General features: G+C 41.9%; 1 protein-coding gene across 1 annotated transcript; it reads left to right on the forward strand.

Moving 5' to 3' along the window:
- Positions 1-7,551: 7,551 nt before the first annotated feature.
- Positions 7,552-20,931, forward strand: PGRMC2 (progesterone receptor membrane component 2). The gene is made up of 3 exons (XM_072861355.1): positions 7,552-7,932; positions 18,216-18,371; positions 19,130-20,931. The coding sequence occupies exons 1-3, from the start codon at positions 7,566-7,568 to the stop codon at positions 19,225-19,227; spliced, it is 621 nt and encodes a 206-aa protein (XP_072717456.1). The 5' UTR covers positions 7,552-7,565; the 3' UTR covers positions 19,228-20,931.
- The last annotated feature ends 165 nt before the right edge of the window (positions 20,932-21,096 follow it).

Here is a 21,096-nt window from a genome sequence, read left to right on the forward strand (position 1 = left end):
TACACAGAGTCAAGGCCTTTTCTGCTTCTCACACCACCCCACCAGTGAGTAGGCTGGAGGGGCACAAGAAGCTGGGAGGGGACACAGCTGGGACAGCTGACCCCAACTGCCCAAAGGGACATTCCATACCATATGGCCTCATGCTCAGCATATAAAGCTGGGGAAAAAGAAGGAAGGGGGGGACGTTCAGAGTGACGGCGTTTGTCTTCCCAAGTAACCGTTACGCGTGATGGAGCCCTGCTTTCCCAGAGATGGCTGAACACCTGCCTGCCGATGGGAAGGAGGGAATGAATTCCTTGCTTTGCTTTGCCTGCGTGCGCGGCTTTTGCTTTCCCTATGAAACTGTCTTTATCTCAACCCATGAGTTTTCTCACTTTTCCTCTTCCGATTCTCTCCCCCATCCCACCAGAGGGGAGTGGGCGAGCAGCTGTGTGGGGCTTAGTTGCCAGCTGGGGTTAAACCACGACAGCTACTGATGAGTTGTTGAGGTAATTGCTGCTACCTGATAAGTATAATCTGGCTGTATTCTGCCACTTCCTCCCCTTTCCTCATAAAAAATAGAAAAATAGAAAAAAGAAGGGCAAAAACTGAAAAACACAGACTTTGCCACAGAGGACGTCAGCAATTTACTCCTCACTATGAATGCTTGCCAAAGAACAGGAGCTGCATGTGTGCACAGTTTTCACACACACCCCTCCAAAACAAAAAAAAAGACTTACAAGGACAGACTGACTTTTGGTGACTTTGAACCCTGACACATTTTGTCCAATGAAGAGGTCTGTTATCAGGAGCCTAAGTTATGACTCAACTCTATCTCAGTTTCCCATTATGTGTGAATGATGTAGTTCTACAGATTATGACAACACACTAAAGAAAAGGCATCTAATCGTATGAACGATCATATATGCCTATTTAAAATCATTAAGTTACTACTATGACATATTTACACTTGGTTGTGTATTTACTATTTTCCCTCCTCAATAATCATGTGGACTTTGGGATGGAAGAGAGGCAATAAACTTCTGCACAAGCTGCTTAAATGGCTTTTGCCCTTAATAGAAGCCAATCTCTCTAGGAATACCAACACTGTAACAGATATGGCTAAAAAATATTTATTAGCTTGAAACACTGGTTCCTTCACTGTGATCCTGCAGTGAATTCATCCTACCTGTGAATTCATTGCTGAAATCTCCTAGGATAGCTAGTGACCATTTCTGAAATGAACCCAAAACTGGGGTGCATAGCCTATTTCCCACCACTACTTATCAAACACAGGTCTACTTCTATGGTCAGCTACTATGAATCATTGGCTTGCCAAAACAGGAGTTCATTAGGTCTCTGAACAGTAGCTTGGAACAGTCCATTAAAAAAATTGTGATTGAAGACTGAATAGAATATAAAATGCCTCAAAGACTTAATGGAACTGAGATGGAAAGGCAGGTAAGCAGGACAAAGAGATGTGAGAATGCAGAACAGGAGGAATGTCAGTAGTGGCCTACTTCTGTTTGTGATCTTTACCTCACAGCTAGCAGTGTTGTGTATCAACATGAACGCTTACAGAGAGAACAGCAGCTGAGGTAGACACCTGTGGACAACCTAGCAGATCATGATTGTGGTGAACCAAGGATATTACCACAGGAATTTTTAATGCAAGTGATATCATGCTACAGAACAAAATGTACATGTAAACACAGCAGCATCTTATAAAGATAATCCCAAGACAGAGGTAAAATGCAAAAAAAGCATCAACTGAAATTGGGCTAAATTAGTATTAGTTTTAAAACTAAATGAAAAGTGTCTATGTTAGTGGTGTTTCCTATGGGGGAAACAAAGAAACAAACCCAGCTCTTTTTAAAACCAAGACAAGGTTACTAGTATTATTAAAATTGTGAAATTAAAGCCACTGGAAAAGCTCTCATTGACCTCATGGGATTTAACTATGCACAGATAAACATAATTTGGATACTTAGGTGCTTCGTTTGCCAGTGTTCTAGTAAAATACACATGCTATGATTCTGCCCAGTATGCAAAAAGTCATACCTGTACAGTCGAGAACTGAGTTGGAAGAATAGAAATACTAAAATTATTTGCAGTTGCATTAAGGAGTTCAAATTACTTTCTGACTTTAATTCCATGTTTTACATACATACACTATTTCATTATCTACAGTGCCATACACTACTAGTGCTAAAGCAAGAACACCCATATCTCAGCTCATGAACTGCAATGTACCAGCGAATAGTTCACTTCCCAACCCTCTAGACAGGTCTTATCCCCAGTCTCCTTGCTACACTCTTATGGCTGTGTAACTTGCTATTATTGTCTTCTTTGTGTTCCTTTATGGAGACCTGCTAAAGAATATTCTTCTGCAGCTCTAACATAGTGTCCACACTTTCTGCAGACGTATCCCACAATACAGTGAGGTTATATCTAATGATAGGTCTTGGCCTTTGGTATTTGTCCTATAGACATCTACAGTCACATATGAAAGCATAGTTACGTAGTGTAGGAGCATGCCCTATTTCTATTGAAAAATCTACCTTCTTCCTTACAGATGGCTATGCCCAAAGGCCTGCCTGAGTACCTTCTCTGCTGTTTCACTACAGCCTAATTATTGCAGTTCTGAAGATACCATTTGAAAACACAGCCACGTAAATAGAGTTACAAATATCCCAAATAAGTTGTTTTGTCAAAAACCTGCCTTTGCAAATGCATTGGAATATGTTTTTTGAAAACTTATCTCTAGTATACAAGTCAGTAACTTACTTGACTAGATTTGGAATAATATATGCCAGAGCCACTTTAAGACCAAGAGCTGAGAGCCAGAGTAACCTGAGTTTTCCGTCTTTGCAGGAAAGCTGCTCTCAACTCCTACACCAAGCTGAGCTCCAGTTGCAGCAAATCTACCTCTGGTTCTGTAGCAAGGCACCACCAGTTACTCATCTGGTCAGCGCCTGACTGGTGCTCACAGGTTTCTGCTGGTCCTAGTCTGGACTACAGAGACTTTCCTGTGAAGCACGCCATTAGACAGAATAAATTTATAATGGATGAACAAAATCAAACTGTTTTGTTAGAGATAAACTTAACCTATTTCTGCAATATTATGACCAGGCACTTCAGATATCACACTATTTACAAAGACTAAGAAATAACAGTAGACTTTTTACTAATGAATAACTGAGCCCCGTGCCAGCAACTAGGAAGAATATTAACTCCGTCCCAGCCAAAACCAGCACAATGTGTTGATATGAATTTTGCTATACAGCTATTCATACTATATTTCCAAACATTTGAAAGAAATGTCTGAATAACTTGTATGCGTTCAGCATCCCTTCATTAAAAGACCCTGTGACATGATACTAAAAAATTTTAGATAGGTCTACATGTAGCACTTAAAATAAACGTGAAACAAAGACGTGTTAAGGAATGTAAGCAGATACTATTTTGAAGTAAGACATCAAGCATTGCATTGACCTCAACAGTAAGCATTTCCAAGCTGTATCAGCTTGAAAGAAAATCATCAGCGCATCCCGTACATTAAGCTGGGTTTAAAAATATCCAAAATCAATGGAGCTGATAGATTGTTCTATTATTCCAAATTTACTGAGACACCCCTACATTCCTTCACAGTTCACCTCCTAATCTGTCCTGAATGTAGCCTGTCTTTGCATGATAAGAGATATTTTTTCAGCTTCAAAATCAATGGAAACTAAACTTCAGCCATGATAGTGGCTTGTATCAGAGCTCAATTTCTGCTTGTAAAGTTGTGTTCTCATTGTGCTTTTCACTGAGTTTGGTCTTCCTTCCAGAGACTGTAATAAGCAGTGTTTGAAAAGAAAAAACGAAGAACGTAACTCTGAGTTGAGGCATTCACTTCCTAATGGCAAAGTCATCCAGAAGCATCCTACCTGTGTCTCTCTAAAAAAAAAAAAGTTAGAGAATTATTTCATATGTGGAGCAAAGTAGGTGGCAACTGATCTATTTGTGGAACTCTTAGGACAAAGGTGCAGTAGTCAGTCATAGTATATCTGGCACATTATAACACAGAAGGCTCTACCCTGAAGAAGAAAATGTAGAAAAATATTGAACACTTAACACCAGTGAGCAAATAACTTTAAAAAAAACTACCGTTTTTTCCTTGTTGCTGGAACAAATCATGTCAGATATGGCAGAGAGACTGCTATGAAAGTTAATGGCTATTAACCTCCAAGAACCAGAGGATAAACAAGTAACAATAGATGAGATTGCATATGAATATAGCAATAAATTACTCATTTTCTATGTATTCTTCAAATTTTGTTAGGTAAAAAAACCTATAAAATTAAATAATTACTCAAGAACAACAAAAGCTAAAATGTATGTATTAGAAATTTGGTAATACTCTTTTATATATGTTTTTTCAGGACTCACTAAGCTCTTTATGGGAAACTGTGATATGCAAATATTACTACTTTGTTTGCTCTTCAGATCAAACCTGTATGAATGAATTAGCTTAATTTAATTTCAGAATTTGGAAAATTCTGAGTTTTTTTCACAGGTAACCCAGAATGCCCAATTTTCCTTTCACTCCTTTCATCATATGGCCATAATTACTCCACTGACACTCACAATTATATACATTAGCAATGCCTGGGCTCCCCAATCATGGCTCAGGATCTATGACAGCTGGCTGTCAATTAGATCAAAATAAGATTTGTTCACACCAAAAGAACCACCAAGAAGTGCACATAAAGAACAGCAGAAGCAACACAGTAATGCTAAGGAAGTCCTGGGGACCCTTTACCAGTTGTAGGAGGCTTACAGAACATAACTTTTACACTTTACAGGGACAGACTTTTTGTCTTGGCAAACCAAAGACAGGCGAGGAAGAAACACTGGAAGCAGACATAGTGGAGAAACTTTCTACTGGCATTTCTCTGGCAGGTAAAGCTAACAGCAGAGTAACAAAATTTGACTGAAGTTGAAACTAGTCTGCCCCAAGACAGGAGGATGTTTGCTTGTCATATTTGAGTTAGCAGATCATGAGTGTCTGTCTTCTAACGATGGTGTTCTGGTACTGAAGGTGGACGCAGCTGCCCTGGGATCTTAACTTCCTTGGCACTTCAATCAGGACTTGTTGGAGGTGTACACTAACAAGGGGCAACCAGCCAGCATTTCTCCAGTTTAGAACCTATGTGTTTTCAGTGGTTTCTTTCTGCTAGGTTTGGAAATGTTCTAATCCAAGTATAATTAGTATTCACACTATATTATTTCTAATGTATTTGTCTATTTTCTAGTGTTTAAATTCTTTCAATCCTTCTAAATTTTAATTTCCTTAGTGTGGGTTCCTGGAACTCCTCTTGGTTTCCAGCTCTTAGTGGGGATCAAAAATAGCCACCATTTTGCTGTGCTAGATCCAAGGCTCACAGAAATAAATCAGGGTATTCTAGCCAAGCCCAGGTAGCAATATAATCTCTTAAGAGGGCAGCCAGAACAGCCAAATGAAAGCTAGAATGCTTACAGCAGCCACGCTGATTTCTGAAAGAATTCCTTCCAGAATATTGCAGAAGACCACATTTACGCAGTGGGAAAGCATGTGCTTTCAAAGAAATGTCTAGAATAATCTAGCTAGTCTGTATGAACTTAGAGATAAGATCATGGTAGGCAGATGGGGAAAAAGTACTTCATATCCTTTACTACTTGTCTTCATTTTCTGAAGCCATCTTTAAAATACAAAGGAAATTAAGGGAAGATAGTAAGATGCTGTGGAAAATCTAAATTAAAGTCATAAGGAAAGGAAATCTGGAGGTAAGAGTACAACTCTGTCTTCCTCTGACCTGCACCATAGCTGTGCCCAGACAATACAAACATATTACGATTCTGTGATAAAAACTGTTGTTAACCACAATCAAGCTGTGACTTGTTGAGATAAAAGGACTTTCTTAATAGTGTTTACTTATACATATATTAAATAGAGGCTGCTTGGTTAAGAGGAATAGTAGTAATATTTTAATTGCAGGTCTTTAACTGGCAAGAACTTCATCCTGTTTCCTCACATAGATAGTCATTACTGAACTGGCTCAGAGGGCAGAAGATTAAACACAGGGTGTTGAAAATGCAGAGCTTTATGTAAATGCTAAGTATCATTAATGTTATTTTCCACTCGCTTGAGTCTCTTGCACTGTCTACCAGCCTTTGTGAAAACATTGGAGTTTTCCACCTTTTGTAACTGAGTTATGGAATTGTGAATTATTCTTAAGGCTGATGTTATTAGGCAGGGATGCTTCAGCACCACACAGTTACGTGGAATAACAATTTTCTCAAGTCCACAGTACTCCTTGTATCACACTCCAACTGCAGGGAGAGTGGCTGAGCGTAGCTTATGTCGCCTAGGCCCAGTTACACATTTGTAGAGCGGCTCTTCAGTATCATCTGCTGAGACAGTCGGTTTTGCTTGGGAACGCATTCACAAAGATGAGAGGAACAGAAGGGCTAGATTCTGCCCAGGTCTTTGTCTTCTCTGCAGATAAGTGTTGTTCTACTGAGATGATCTACACGTACCCACTCCCTCCTTCAAAATAATAAAAGCTTTAAGTCTTTCTCCTCACGCACCTGAGCAAACTCACTCCCGGGCATGGGTTGTACTTAACAAGATATACTAAAGCCATCTATGTCCTGCCACTGCTACACTTCACCGCACAAGGCGTAATTCTAGTGGATTAGCCTACTGTTAGTAATCATCCCGTTTTCTGACAGCAAAAAATGGAAGGGTGTATTTACCCTAAGCAGTGAAGTGCACCAAGCAGTCCCTTGAGCTACCTCCAAAGGCTTCCCTCCAAGAACGGCTGCTGTTTCACCTCAGGGGCACGCCTGCGTTCACTCAAGCGGACAGCAAAACCCACCTCCGCACCAGAGCTCTGAGCAGACGTGTCGCTTACTCAGCAAGCGCCGAAAGGGCGCTGCGCAACGTGGCTGCACCACGCTGGCCAACACCGCCGGCCTTCGACCCTTTCCCCAGCGGCGGATGCACTCGCGCCCTGCAAACCCACCCCGCACATCTAAGGCGCTGCCCCGCCGCCCTCAGAGGCGGCCAGCCGGCGCGCCGAGCCCCGCCGCCCTCAGCCCCCTCACGCCACACCGCCTCCTCCCCGCGCTCTGCTTTTACTGTCGCAGGCGGCGGTGCCCGCTCGCTCCCGGGAGGGGAAGCGGGGCGGCGGCTGCGGCGAGCTACGAGCGGGCGAGTGTGGCGGCTACGCCGCACGAGGCACCCGCCCCCCCTTCTCCCCCTCAAGCTCCCGCCAACGCCACCTGGCCGCGCGGAGAACCGGGGCGGGGGGAGCCGCGCAGGCGCGTTGGCGGCGGCGGCACCTCTCGCGAGCGGAGGGCCGTTGGGCTGGCGGGGCGCGCCCGCCCCCAATTCGCCCGCGGGGCGCGAGCCTGCCGGGGGCGGTGCCGCCTCGCCCGGGCACCAATGGGAAGCGGGCGAGCGGCGGGCGGGGGCGGGGCGGGGCGCGGCGGCCGCCTCGCGTCTCTCTGGGCGCGAGCGGGGCGGAGCCGTCGGGAGGGCAGGCGCTGGCCTGGCAGTGATGGCGGACGATGGGGATGGGAGGCTAAGGACTGAGGGGAGCAGCGACGGCGGCCTGGGGGGCGGGGGCGCGGGGGAGCCGCCGGCCGGCGCGGCGGCGGCGGTGGGCGGTGAGATGCTGCTGAACGTGGGGCTGCTGGCGCTGGCGCTGCTGGCGGCCTACCGGCTGTACCTGCGCTGGGGGACGCGGAGCGGGCCGGGGGGCGCGGCCCGGCAGAACCAGGCCGCCGCTCTGCCGCGGATGAAGCGGCGGGATTTCTCCCTGGAGCAGCTGCGCGAGTTCGACGGGGCCCGCAACCCCCGCATCCTCCTGGCTGTCAACGGCAAAGTCTTCGACGTGACCAAAGGCAGCAAGTTCTACGGGCCCGGTGAGACGCCGGGGCCGGGGCCGGGGGGGTCCCTCGGCGGAAGCCGCCCTCCCGCCGTGCCGGGCGGGGGCCCCCTCGGCTGCCCGCCGCCTTTCGGGCGGCCCTGACGAGAGACGGGGGCGGCGCTGGGGAGGACGGCGGGGATCTGCTGCGGCGGGCGTGCCCTGCCGCCGGGGGCTCCTTGCTGACGGCGCCCGGGCCTCGCCCCCACCTGGGGGGCGGTGGGTTTCGGGGAGGCCTCGCAGCGTTTCGGCGCTGGTGGCCTCGCTCGGGCCCCTGGGTTTATCGCGGGCGGCCAGCCCCGTGCTCGCCGTCCGCACGCGCGATAGGGCCGCCGCTGCCTGTGGTGGTGTCAGATGGGAAACAGCCGTGCAAACCGCCACCTGGCCCCGGTCCCTACGCTCCGCAACCCCTGACTAGGCCGGCCTGCCCGCCTGGGGCCTAACGGTGGTTTTAAATAGGTGGTGCAAAACGGGTCTGGGTTCTGTGCAGCCTTCCGTCACGCATCCGGTTTTCCAGGTGCCTAGATTTGGATGTGCAATGTTTAATTCTTTTTTCTTCTGTCTTTTCTAGTATGTTTCCCAAGTGCAGCTGAGCAATGCTTCCTTCATTCTAGCTCTTACGGTTCAGGAAAGGAACAAACCAGCCGGTTACTTATTTAGGTGCAAATGCCGTATCGAGTATGGATTTTAATGAGTATAGAGGCAAGCAGGGAGAGCTTGGGGACTGATATGTTGCTACCATTGAGAAGAGTGCAGAAATCAACCCAATCTCTTAAATAGAAAGACAGACAATACAGTTCCTTGGAGTGGAAATGTACACTTCAAAGGTTCAGAAAAGTATGCTTCAAAGGCAACGTTATGTTTCTGTATTCACATTGTAGATTGTGAAACTGCAGTGTATTTTCTCGTAATAAACAGTGTTCTTAATAATGAGGTGGATAGACTTCCTAGGGAGCACTGTGTTCACATCTGATGCCAAAGGAAATGAGGGTTATGACTGCTGATAATTTTCTTCCTTAAGCAGTGGTGGTTTGGAAAACTTGATCTAATCAAATTATGCAGGAGTTTTTGTAGTAGGTGTGGCAAGTGTCCTTGTATGAGGGGTGGAGGAGACAGAGGATACTTCCCCCTCCAGGAAATAGTTCAAGTTAAGTAATTATTGTTATTATTTTTTAATAATCTTAGGTTACAAAAAGAAAAATACGGAACTGGCATGTTACAAGTCTTTGGTTCTTACCAGGGAAGTGACAAGCAGTTGAACTGGGCTAGTATTTTGTAACTCTTGTTACCCTCAAAGTTTGTGATACCAGCTCTGCTACCAGTCGCAGAAATTGAAACTACCATAATTGAATCAACATGCTTTTTTGATGGGGTACCGTAAAAGTTAACAATGGAATCTAAACTACCTTGTCATGTCTTATTTTGTTTATTGACCACTAAAGCTGAGAAAATGTAGTCTGGTGCGCTGCAGCTTTCATGACACTTAATCGGGCTAGTTCTTTTGTCTCTCTCGCTTCAGGGGTTTTTAAACTGAGACCTACGTGCTGATATAAAATGCAGGTAATACATATGCTACGTGAAACTTAAAACACCAGTAAGTTGACGGATTGCTTCATAAATTACTCCATGAAATAATACTGAACCGTAATCTAAACATTCTCTTTAACTCTTTTGTGTATCAAACACAAATTAAATTTTAGACTCTCCACTGTAGATATCATCACTGGTTCACATCATCGACCTCTGGAGGTCTGTTATTGTGAGGAAGCTAAAGCTTTATGTTCTAGGACATCAGTCTGCTTTTTTGATAACTGGCAGCAGCTGGTTTCCCTAAAGCAGTGCTTCCAGCTTTTCGTGGAGAGGGACAAAGGCTCCCCCCCCCGCCCCGCCTCGTAGTGAAAGATTGCCTTTTTATAACAGAACTGTCATCATCTTTGTCTATCAGATCTCTGTTACTTGGGACCATGCACATGAGGATAGTGATGCTCAACCTGCATCATCAGTTGTGTGTTTTCTGCCAAATGTGTTGATTTTTGAATCGTGCTGATGTGGTTTCCCTGTACGGATGCATGTCGGGGAATATTTTCTTGCAACTGTTTTGTGGCTGAAAAGAGAAAAAGCTAGTAGGTGGTTTGCAGGCCTTAAAAGATCTGAGAAGAGTTAGGTGGAAAAGTCTACAGCTGGTTGAGACCTTTTCAGAAAGACTTCAGTCAGAGTAGCCAGATGTCCACAGCAGTTGTCTTGGTAATTTTATGCCTCATAGCTGGAGTACAGCAAGAGAAGTGCAAAGCATACCAACAAAGCCATGGCCAAATTTTGTTTAACAGAAGAAACAGTTGAGGGCACTGGCTTTGCTGACATTGCAGGCTTGGACTGTCAGCCTTTTGTACTTTGTTTTGGTACTGATGTGAAATAGTGCTTCAGCTTTGAAGGCAGCAAAAAGCATTGGCTGAGGGCTCACTATCAAATCTTAAGTATGTCTTGACTGCTGGGTTAACATTGGATAACGCGGCTGTCTCGGAAGGCTTCTGATGCCTTCAAATTAAGGTCTGGGTTTTTTTCTTCACTGTACTTTGGATGCAAAGATGTTCCTTATTTTTCTACTTATAGCAGAAAGCTAAAAATGCAAGGAATTGTCATCTAGTCCAGATTTTTGTCCAGCAGTTGAGATCCTATTAAAACTCCCACCAAGCTTCTGATTTTATTAGAAGCTCTTCTGTTCTTAAGTTTCTATCCACTGAATCCTGTTGTGCTTTGGTCTGTTTCATTGAAGAGCCCTTTACGTACATACAGTTAAGATTTTTTTAAAAATAGATAGGCTGTTCAAGTTATCCTTTCAAACAACCATGATGGAAAACTTCAGTTTCTTGAACATTTAATTGAAATGTTTTCAAAATTTTTTGTTTTTCTCATATTGTCTTCTTTAAGCCTTCCACAACTTATCTCATCGGTACCCTATTAGTCTTTGGTATGTCTAATGCATTTTAGCTAAGAGCAAGAAAAGGTTATATCACATATTTAACTGTCTGTGCCTCCGAAAATCACTTTGCTTACAGTGAGCTCTTAATTTAAAACTTTGCTTGCCAAGTTCTTTTACAAAATGCTGCTTCCTGGGATAGTACTCTGTCCTGCAAGTATACCCTTTGTTTCAACACTTCACTTTCAGTTGTATTAAATACCACCTCTGTTTGTGCCCAAATGAGTAACTGTCCTAGAATGCTTTGCTTGCTTATTAATTTTAATTACCTTTTTCTTTATCACCCGCAAACTCTAAAAGAAATAAAGTAAACAAATAGCGGCTCACTATTAAAAATATCATGTAACCAGAATTTCAGAGAAGCTGTTTTGGGGTGATTTCCCCATCTGTAATCACATTGTATGACTTAAAGTCTCATGATTAGTATCTTTAGTGTGTGCTGTGTTGGTTTTATATCCTTATAATGAGAGACAGTTTTTACTTTTTCATTTATTGCAACATTTAATTTCATGTTTGTTTGTATCCATATTCCTGGTAGTTTATTGGTCAATAGAAGGGCACAGTAAGAGTTAAAGTAATGTTCACAAATCTTAATATTTAGCATTTAAATTGGCATGCCAAGATAATGCCATAAACAGGTTTTGATTAACTTATCAAATACTTTGTGCAGTTATGAAAAATACACAGCTTTGAGCATGACAAAGCAAGATTACATGCAATCCAGTGTATACAACTGTTCCACGTCACTTCTTGGTTCTTAATGTTTCATGATTTTAAAAAAATCAATTTCCTGACTTTCCTTCGCTGCAATACATTGTCGCTGTCAACTCATTTCTCATCCCACTCTTGTCTTTCAAAGTGTCATGAAGATTTCTGCTTTCCAGTTTGCCAAGAGGAATAATTAGGTAGGAGTAGTTCCTTCCACAAAAATTTTCATCATAGCTCATTTTTCATGAGGAGAAAATTAGCTTTATTTCATGTTGCAAATCTAGTTAAGAACCGTGATTTCTGATGTTAAATACTTTAAAAAAATTTGTAGGAAACAGCTGTAGTTTTTTTTCCCATCATTTGTATAAAAATAATCTGATGCTGTTAGACTTCCTTTGGAATTGAGTGCGGTAAACTTCATTGTGTCTCTATTTAAAAGATGGCGCTTCTTGACGTTTAAAAGATGGCACATACATCCTTTACAAGGGTATGGTTAGAGTGAAATGTTGCAGGAGGGACATCATATATGTTGTCTCTGGAGAATTCTGTTAAGGGTGGCCTTATCTTGAGAACACAACAGGCTGAGGGTTTACAGATCAGTACAGAGGATAAGACTTGGGGGAAAGAAGTGCTTCCTGTAAGGTGTGTATCTTCTCTGTGTTTTTCATGTTTGTCAGCTCTCTGGTGTCTGTGTAATGGAGGTGTCTCCAGCCCCAGGACTCAGCTTTTCAAAGAAAGTGTTTCTGGTAAAGAAACTAAGTTCCTACCAGAAATAGTAAAACTAAAAAGGTGTATATGTGCATATTGGCGACAGATTATTTCCATACTTCTGATTAAAGGGAGTAGTGCCCTTGCCACCAGGATGAAGGGGTTGTTCTAAGCCCTCAGTCCACATTCACAGAGAGCAGGGGCCAGTAAAGTGGTTTTGTGTGGGAAGATGCATCTCCTCCTCTGCTTCTGCTCTGTGTGTCTGTCAGCTGTCTTTTTTTTTTTTTCCTTTTTCCTTTTTTAATAACCTGAATGTATTCCTTAAAAGTTGATCAACTGTGTGTTTGATAAAAGGTCTATGTAAATCCCTAGTTCCTATTTAAACCATTCAGGTTGCAGTCACCTGAGGTTTGAGGGGCCTGATCAAGCAGGTATGCTCAAAGCAAGATATATTAGGATGTGATAGTGGCATTGTTGTTAATGACATATAGATGTTAAATCCAGTACATAGCAGCGTAGCTCTCTTTCATTGAATCAAAAACCTGGCCAGCATTGCTTGCCTTATTGTGGAATAAACTAGTGGCCAGAGCACTTCTCACTAAAGCAAGATATAGGATCTAGGTCCTCCTCAGGTATGGAGCTGTCTTCCAGGAATCTCCTGACTACTGAACTGCAGGCTCTCCTAGCAGTGCTGGTTGTCTGCCCTTTAGTTGAAATTGGGTCATTGATTCTTGCACTTTTTTCACAGAGTTAAAAAGGGAAGCAAGCAAAAGAGAGTGTGAGGCCCTCTGGTCTTGTGCCTAAGAAGTCAGGTTTAGACTCTTCTTTCTAAGCAGTTCCCATCTTAGCATGTAGACTTTGTGGATTGCTCTCCTAAGAACACTTACTTTCCACGCAAGTTGTAACTTAAAATTGACCCACATCTTTCCTTTCATGTAAATCTGGAGCAGTAAAGTTAAAATTATGTCACCTTGAATTCCCAGTGATAAATGTTATTAGAAAGCTTCTGCTTTCCAGCTGCATCTCAAAATGGCTTTGTCTAATTTGTAGCTTTATCATTCCCTCATAAAAGATGCAACACTGAACAAACACATGTCAGGATTCAGATGGAAAATTTTAAACAGAGAGTGGAGATTTCGCTTTGATTTGGAGTGGAAAAGGTAGACAAAGTGGTAGAATAGTGCAGCTGTCAATCATTTTGTGGTCTGTCTCCCTTTGTTCCTTTAACTTAACATTAAAGGAGAAATTAGTCTTTACTCTTGTCTGCAGTTTAAGAAATGTTGGCCACGAATTTCTAAGCTTCAGACAAACCTGGTTTATATTTCCAGTGGCTGCATGGAGCCCACAGATGCAAAGAACATCTGGTATGCTTTGCATATTTGGTGCTTGCTTGGAAGTGCTTTTTGAGTACTTGAAGAAACCAAAGCTGGTTTAAAACTGAACGTTGTTAACCTGTGTGGCTTCTTCAGAGAACTTGTATGGGCCTTGTGAGAATGAATACATTCTTAGATTACAGATCACTTCATTAGATATAATGATAAAATCCGCACGTGGCTATCTGTGGTGCAGTCCCAGTGCTGACAGTTGGAGCAATCCACAGTTCAGTGTACAGTGTTCACCTTCATTACTAGACTTGGAGCGATGGTCTGGGATGTTGTGCAAAGCTAGTATAGAACTGAAATGGTCAGATAGCCTCTTTAGTAAACCAAGAATATCTGCTCAAAAGTTGAACACCAGCATAGGTTTTGCTGGGGGAACTATTGGCCAGACAGGTTGAAAATTGAAACACGTGCTGTTCCAAGATCCAGTTTAGCCTGTTTTGGAGCAAGCGACTAGAAGCAGTGCTTCCAAATAAAAACTTCAGCTTGGACAGCTTCATATCTCAAATTTTTAAATACAGTGCTTTAATGTTAAATTTATTTTCCTCACCTGCTGTTGTTTTAGGGTGTCTGCAAAGAGAAATTAAATCTTCATTGGAGAACCAAAACAGGGCTAGGAGATGCAGAAATTGGAAAGGTATTTTTACTGGCTGAAGAGACTTTGATTTTGCCAATTCTCAAGCTACCCAGTTCACTTGTGAATAAAGATGAATGTTAGGCTGGAAGAAGATGTCAAATTCATCAAGGCAGCCAGATTTTTAACTGGATTCTGAAAGAAAGTGAGGATCTGCAGGTGGTGGCTAGCAACATTTTGCATGTGTTGTAGCTTAGAGAAGGACATACTTTATGCAAGGTAGAGTTGTAAGGTAAATGAGGACTTTGTACAGGGAGAAAAAGGCAGTGTATAAATGTGATGGTATAGATGAGGAGATACGTAGGCAAACATGTAGTCTTGATAACTGTTCCGTCTCAGCCCTAAAATAAACAAAGGCTCTGAAACAAAGTGTTTTAATATGTGAAAGCAATGATGGGAAGAAAAGCATTCTTCAAGGAACAAAGTTTTCCTTCATGTAAGGCTTGTAACTACGTGTAGCCAAGTAACATGTAGCAGACATGTTTTTGTGGGTTTTGACACTTCCCTGACTTTCCTTTTGTTGTTGTGAGATGCCAAAGAGGAGTGCGAGGAGAATTTTTTAAAGAAGTATTTGACTATGAAATAGCTCATTTGGGGGTACAGCAAAAGAAAACCACTGAAATTTTGTGATAGGGTCTCAAAATCAGTTTGGTATACATACTTATGCTAATAGCATCTCTTTTTGCAGTCTCTTCAGTATGTATATTGTGCCATGGTGCAATCAATTATTTAGAACAGGAGCCAGTCTAAATAGGCAGGCAGACAAAAGGAAAGAAAAGGAGGACTATGGGTAGGGCTTGCAGAGTAAATTGTCATTAAAGAACTCTGTGGGAGTATGTCTAGGATTGCACTAATGTCTCTACCTCAGAATCATGTTCTTGAAGCATATTTTCTCCTCAGGGTTCTCTATGCTGGCACCTTCCTGGATGTTTCTCCAAGCGCAATGAAATCTGATATGCAAAATACCTTTTTAAGACTGTTGCACCAGTATTTATATAAAAGTGAATAATAGACTAGGGCTTATAGCAGAACCCCAGACCTGTATATTCTATATTAATATAAAATACTGTACTTAATCTCTGTGTACAAGTATCTGAATGGAAGCTTTAAATCTTGAAGTAGATTGCTCATACTGAGATCTTTGAACTTCTGCTTTAGCAACCCTGCAACTAAGGTGAAGCCAGGCTTGCACTTTTTTTAAAATAATCATAATTCAATATTTGCCTTTTAGTAAAGGATTAAAGAATGGGACACATTTCTAAGTTACATTTGTAGAGCTGGAATTTGAGATGCTGTCTACCAAGTCCAAAGGCGGGTTTTTACTAGTTAGCATTCTGTGGAGTGCTTGGACTTGGCTTGATGGTTTCTCTGTGACTCCTGAATACTTCTGTAGTAAACATGCTGGAATGTTAACATTTTAATTCAATTTTAGAAAGAAAAAAAAAATTGGTATAATAGCATCTGACATTACAATATATTTGCAGACATTTTGCATCCATTAATCTTAATGCAAACTGATACATTCTGAAAGCATTCATGCTTTCGACTAAATATATTATTGAGATGCAAGGGTGTTCAGGGCTTGATACTGATAAGTATAATGTAATTCTCTTTTTAATAGAAATAATTGGAATCAAGCTGGTGGACCAAAGGTGGCATCTCAGCGGGTGCTGTAAAACTCCATAAACCACTAAATGCAGGGTAGAAGGGAAGGGGAACAGTGTGCTTCTCTAACTCTGGTTAGCCAGAATTTTGAAAATGCCTTATGCAAATAGCTAGTAGGCTTTATGGAAATATTTTTTTTAAACACTTCAGAGAAAGGAAAAACTGGGGACAAAATACTGTTGGTGGGGAGGTTAAGTAGCAATTTATAATTGCTCTTAAGGATTTACTGGTTGTGTGTGGTCTTTGTAAGAGCTGTTTATAGTTCCTGTGTTCTTCATTCAGAATATCAAAAACTAGATCACTTGAATGATAGCTGTTTTGGAGTGAAGCAAGACTTTTTGTTTGAAGAAGCTCTATGTTATGTTGCAAATGATGGCCATCACTGCCTCTTACACTGTTTCATGGGAAGTGACTGAGCATGCAAAATGTGAACATTAAATATCTTGGTATAGGATTGATTTCAGTCTCTGAATCCTGTTTTTCAAATAAACATCTAATTCAGGATACAGATAGGAAAAATAAGAGTTCACAAGCCCTCATGACTTTGTTTCTCTTAAGTAGCATAAATGTAGTCCCTGATCCCAGAGGTAGTTATTGTGAATGCCATTCCTGGAGCTAAACATCTGAAAGGACGAGCATAGAGATGCTGTTAATCATTATGGTTGTCTCTTACGGCCAGATTTGTACAGTGCAAGCTTCCAGTTGATAGTTCTTTCTCTGATGTGTACTTCTTGTGAAATTTTCCTTTTAAATCAGTTGGTTTATTTCCAGAGAGACAGGGGAATTGTCTTTGGCATACGAGACACCCTTCTGTTCTCAAGTTTGACTGTAAGCAACTTACAGTGCCAAGCACTCTGGGGTGGAGAGACGACACCAGTTCTGGTGAGGACGTAGTTTCTTCTAATCCATATGGTACTCAGGTTCCCTGCCTCAGGAGTTCTTCCTGCTGCATTCAGCCTCTGTCTCAACCCTGAAGTCAATGCCCGGCAAGAGCAGATAGGTGTGGTGGCTGGAGCAAGCGGCCTGGGAGGAAGCCAGCCTCTCTGAATGATTTCCTGTGGCTCGTCCTGGTGCAGAAGAGGTCTGAGGTGCTACAGCAGGCAATAGAGGGGGTGAAGGACAGTGTGTTCCCACTTGCTTGTGTTCGTTCTTGCCCATGGGTGCTGCCTTTTCTTCAGGCTGATGGCCACTGTCGTCTTCTGAGAGGTAAGCCAGAGAAGGGTTCTGGCCTATTTATCTTCAAGTAGTGACCACTCCTTATAATGCCTTGGGCATTTCCCTGTTGCTTAGCTGCTGCAGTTAGTGCAGAAAATTTTAAAGTGTTTTTTTGTTTTGTTTTGTGGTTTTTTCACTTGAACTGAATTAAGGTATTTGGTTTTAGGTCAAGAAAATCTAAGAACAATATGCTTGAAGTTCTTTAGATTAATTAAAATTTGGGAAAGCCAGTTACCAACCTTGTCCTGAAAGTTGTTCATCTGCAAATCATCCAGTTCTCTTTGTAATAATATTTATTTGACAGTCATTGCTCAAAATTTTATTAGCGTATTTGTGCTGCTTTGCATCAGTCAAAAAGCACAAAGGAAATAGTTGCTTTACATTCTTAACATGAAGATTTGTGCAGTTTTCAAGAACAACACAGGATAGGTGTATGGGTGGTCTGCTGCCCAAAATAAATGAGGTTATTTCCACAGAAGTAAGAAATGTGTCAAAAGATGCACTGTCTGCCAAGTATGTAGAAAGTTGTGGTGGTTCTATAAGTGAAGTGAAATTATTAACTAGCACTCAAGTTCTATTTATTGATAAAATTCAATGGATTTCTAATTAAGATGTCTGTACAATTTGTTTGTATTCGTGCCTGACTTGTAAATATTCTATGTTTTGCTTAATAGAAGTGCATTGCTTTTGAATTCCAGCCTCCAGTCCCTTTGGAATTTACATCAACTGACTTGCATCAAAAGACAGGGATTTTTCCAGCTATCCCTTCAAAGCTGTTTTCCTGGTTCTGCTTCTCTCAGCAGACTTTATCTCCTAGTGATGCTTAAGATTGAATTGCAGTGCTGTTGAATGTCAAACAGCCGTGGCATTGAAACTACTGCTGTTCCCATCACTGCAGAAGTTTAATGTATGGCTTCGGCAGACTATATAAAGAACTGAGGTTGGTCACCGTAAACAAAGACTTGAAGGTATCGATTTTGTCTTTTTGTTTTCAGAGGGCCCATATGGAATATTTGCTGGCAGAGATGCCTCCAGGGGACTAGCAACTTTCTGTCTAGATAAAGATGCACTCAGAGATGAATATGATGACCTATCGGACTTAAATGCTGTACAGATGGAAAGTGTAAGAGAGTGGGAAATGCAATTTAAAGGTAAATTCTCAAATTAGTAGCACATCTTTAGCTTAAGGAAGTGCTTTTAATAGAAATGACTGATTTGGGCTTGGGGCACCTTTTAAAGAGATGTTGACGGTAACATTACTAATGCAATGTAACTTTCTTAGGAAAAGACCCGGGATTTCAGGCCTTTCTTCCATAGAGAGGATGCCACTATATCCCACTATAGCTTTTTCAACCTTTTAGTTTTATACAAGAAAGCTGTTCTCTTTTTAGCTCTTCAGCGCAGAATTTCACTCTCGAATCTCAGTGTAGCTTAGCTGATGGAATTCCTGCTCGCAGGTGGTTGGCTTTGGATGCCATGGAATTATGATTAGGACTACGAATTGTCTTGGCATGAAGGGTTGAACAAGTTTGTCCTGAAATAATTTCTCAAAAGTATGGAAGCGTGCCTCTGGAGGGAGGGGGAGTAATTTTTCACATTAATTGAAATCAAAACAGGCTGAGGGAATTTGTGCCGGTTTTAATAGCACCGTTTTCAGCCATTGTGTGATAAAGCTTGCCTGATTAGGCACAGGAGAATTGAAACAAAGTACTCAGAGGAGAGTAAGTAGTGAGCAGCAATGGTAGCAAGATTGTTTTAGGAGGCTGAGCGTGCTGATAAATTGCCATCAGTTTCAGTGATTCGGGTTCAGAACCTTAGTGTGTAGGAGAAAAAGTGAATTTGCAGCAGTGCAGGCTAACTAGCAAATGCAGCTGTATTTGATTGTAATGGAATCATAAATCTTTTTCAGAAAAATACGACTACGTAGGTAGACTCCTAAAACCAGGGGAAGAACCATCAGAATACACAGATGAGGAAGATACCAAGGATCACACTAAACAGGAATGAACTTTGTAAACAACCAAAGTCAGGGGCCTTCGGAACTGCAACCTCTTATTCCCCATCACAGAATGTCCTGCATCTTTGGGTACAGTTCATCTGCTGCGAAAAACATTCAACAGGTTTTGTACAAGGAAAATAATATACTCACAAATGAAGATTTGAATACTAGACATTATTTGTGCTGCCAAACTTTTTGTTGCAGTTTATTTGTAATGTCTGGTTAGGCTTCGTTAGTGAAGAGGGGCCAGGGATTTAAAGGCAAAAACGCTATTCCTTTTTATCAGTAAGCTGAAGCCTTCAAATAGTATATATTACAAGCTCTCTAAAAGACGTGAGTCTTCTAGCTCAGTGGAAGGTTTGAATCTTGTTTCATGTGTGTCTTCTCCTTCAGCATTAAAGAAAGACGTACTCATGTACATCAGTATCAGTAGGTTAGACTACTGAGACTGGTGTTAAAATGTGAATTTCCAATTTTGTTTTGTATGTGGGCGTTAGTAGCCCTGGCAGAATACTTCAGTTCTCTAAGAGAAGTCCACGTAGATTAGGATGGGGGTAAAATTCATCCTTTTCTCAAAAGGATTGGGTAAAACTGTTTCCTCTGCAACAACTATTATCTGAAGCCTGCCTCTCCCCCCTTTTCCCATCCTCTAAATCAAATCAAATCAAATATTAATTGTGCCTTATTTCGCTTACATAGACTTGAATTGTTTTAAGGGACAGCCCCAAAATTGTGGTTTCATAGTCACTACAAGCAGCTTTGAGACTGAAGTTGGAATGTTCTGTTGACTGGAAAACCTTGATGTCATTCTGTGTATAGAATGTAAAAGAGGAATACTCAGTGTTACTGCCATATGTTAATACTACATATACTTAAATTAGCATTGTGATGGCCAAATGCATACTCCCATGCTTCTTTTTAAGTAATTACAAACACACAAAAAAGTCACCCTTCCTCCTCTTCCAGAAGCTGCCTAACTTTTGGGAGCGTAGCCTTCACACCCCTGTAGAGTGAAGGGCCGTGCGCGCGTGTGTATGTGTGCGTGTTTGTCTGAATGCAAGACTTGGGAGGGATTGTTTCTGCAGATATTGTAAATACGAGTACCATTTTAATAAAGCATGTACAATACCAAATGTGCTGTCAGACTTTATGTAGAAGCTGTTAAGCAGAGCTAGAATATGATGGAATATGAAGTAAGGGGAAGAAGTCTTGGCTATGAAACATCCACTGCTATTAATACTGTTCCTTGTCCTCGTGGTGTTATTTTCCCCTTCAAGTCCCAGCTTTTGAAGAATCCTGAAGACTTACTCAGGTAAGCTGTATTTAAGAGAATAAACCTATGCCAATGCATTTATGGTGGGGGAAAAAAAATAAGTGATGTAAATAACGGAGAAGCGTTTTAGGAAATCGTGTATAGTAAAAGGAGTATGTCTCGTGGCACTAACAGGACAAGAACACTGGAGATCTATACACGGGTATCACTCAACATATTGTAGAAATTTCACCATCTGTTCTGCTAAATTCATAATGGTGACACTGTTAAGTTCATGCCTTGCGGCTTTGTGGCTTACATCTGTACCTCTGTTTGCAGATTTCACCTGCAATAAGTCTACAGTAACAGATTTCTATATATGCATTCTGTCGAACTGTAAACTGCGAAATTCCAGGGACTACTCCTTTTATTACTATTTGACTGAAGGAGATTTATATTGATGTAAATGAAACCAATAAACAAAAATCTTCCCTTGAATCATGTGTAACTCACGTGTCCTAGAAGGCAGGTTGAATTCTCTTCCTTGCATACCCAAGCTTGGAATAGAATAGTTTTATCACAGAAGTAACAGAACTGGAGCCATTTCTCTGTAGAGGTTGGGTTG

Source organism: Ciconia boyciana, chromosome 5 (assembly GCF_034638445.1).
Source record: "Ciconia boyciana chromosome 5, ASM3463844v1, whole genome shotgun sequence".
NCBI classification, from domain to species: Eukaryota; Metazoa; Chordata; class Aves; order Ciconiiformes; family Ciconiidae; genus Ciconia; species Ciconia boyciana.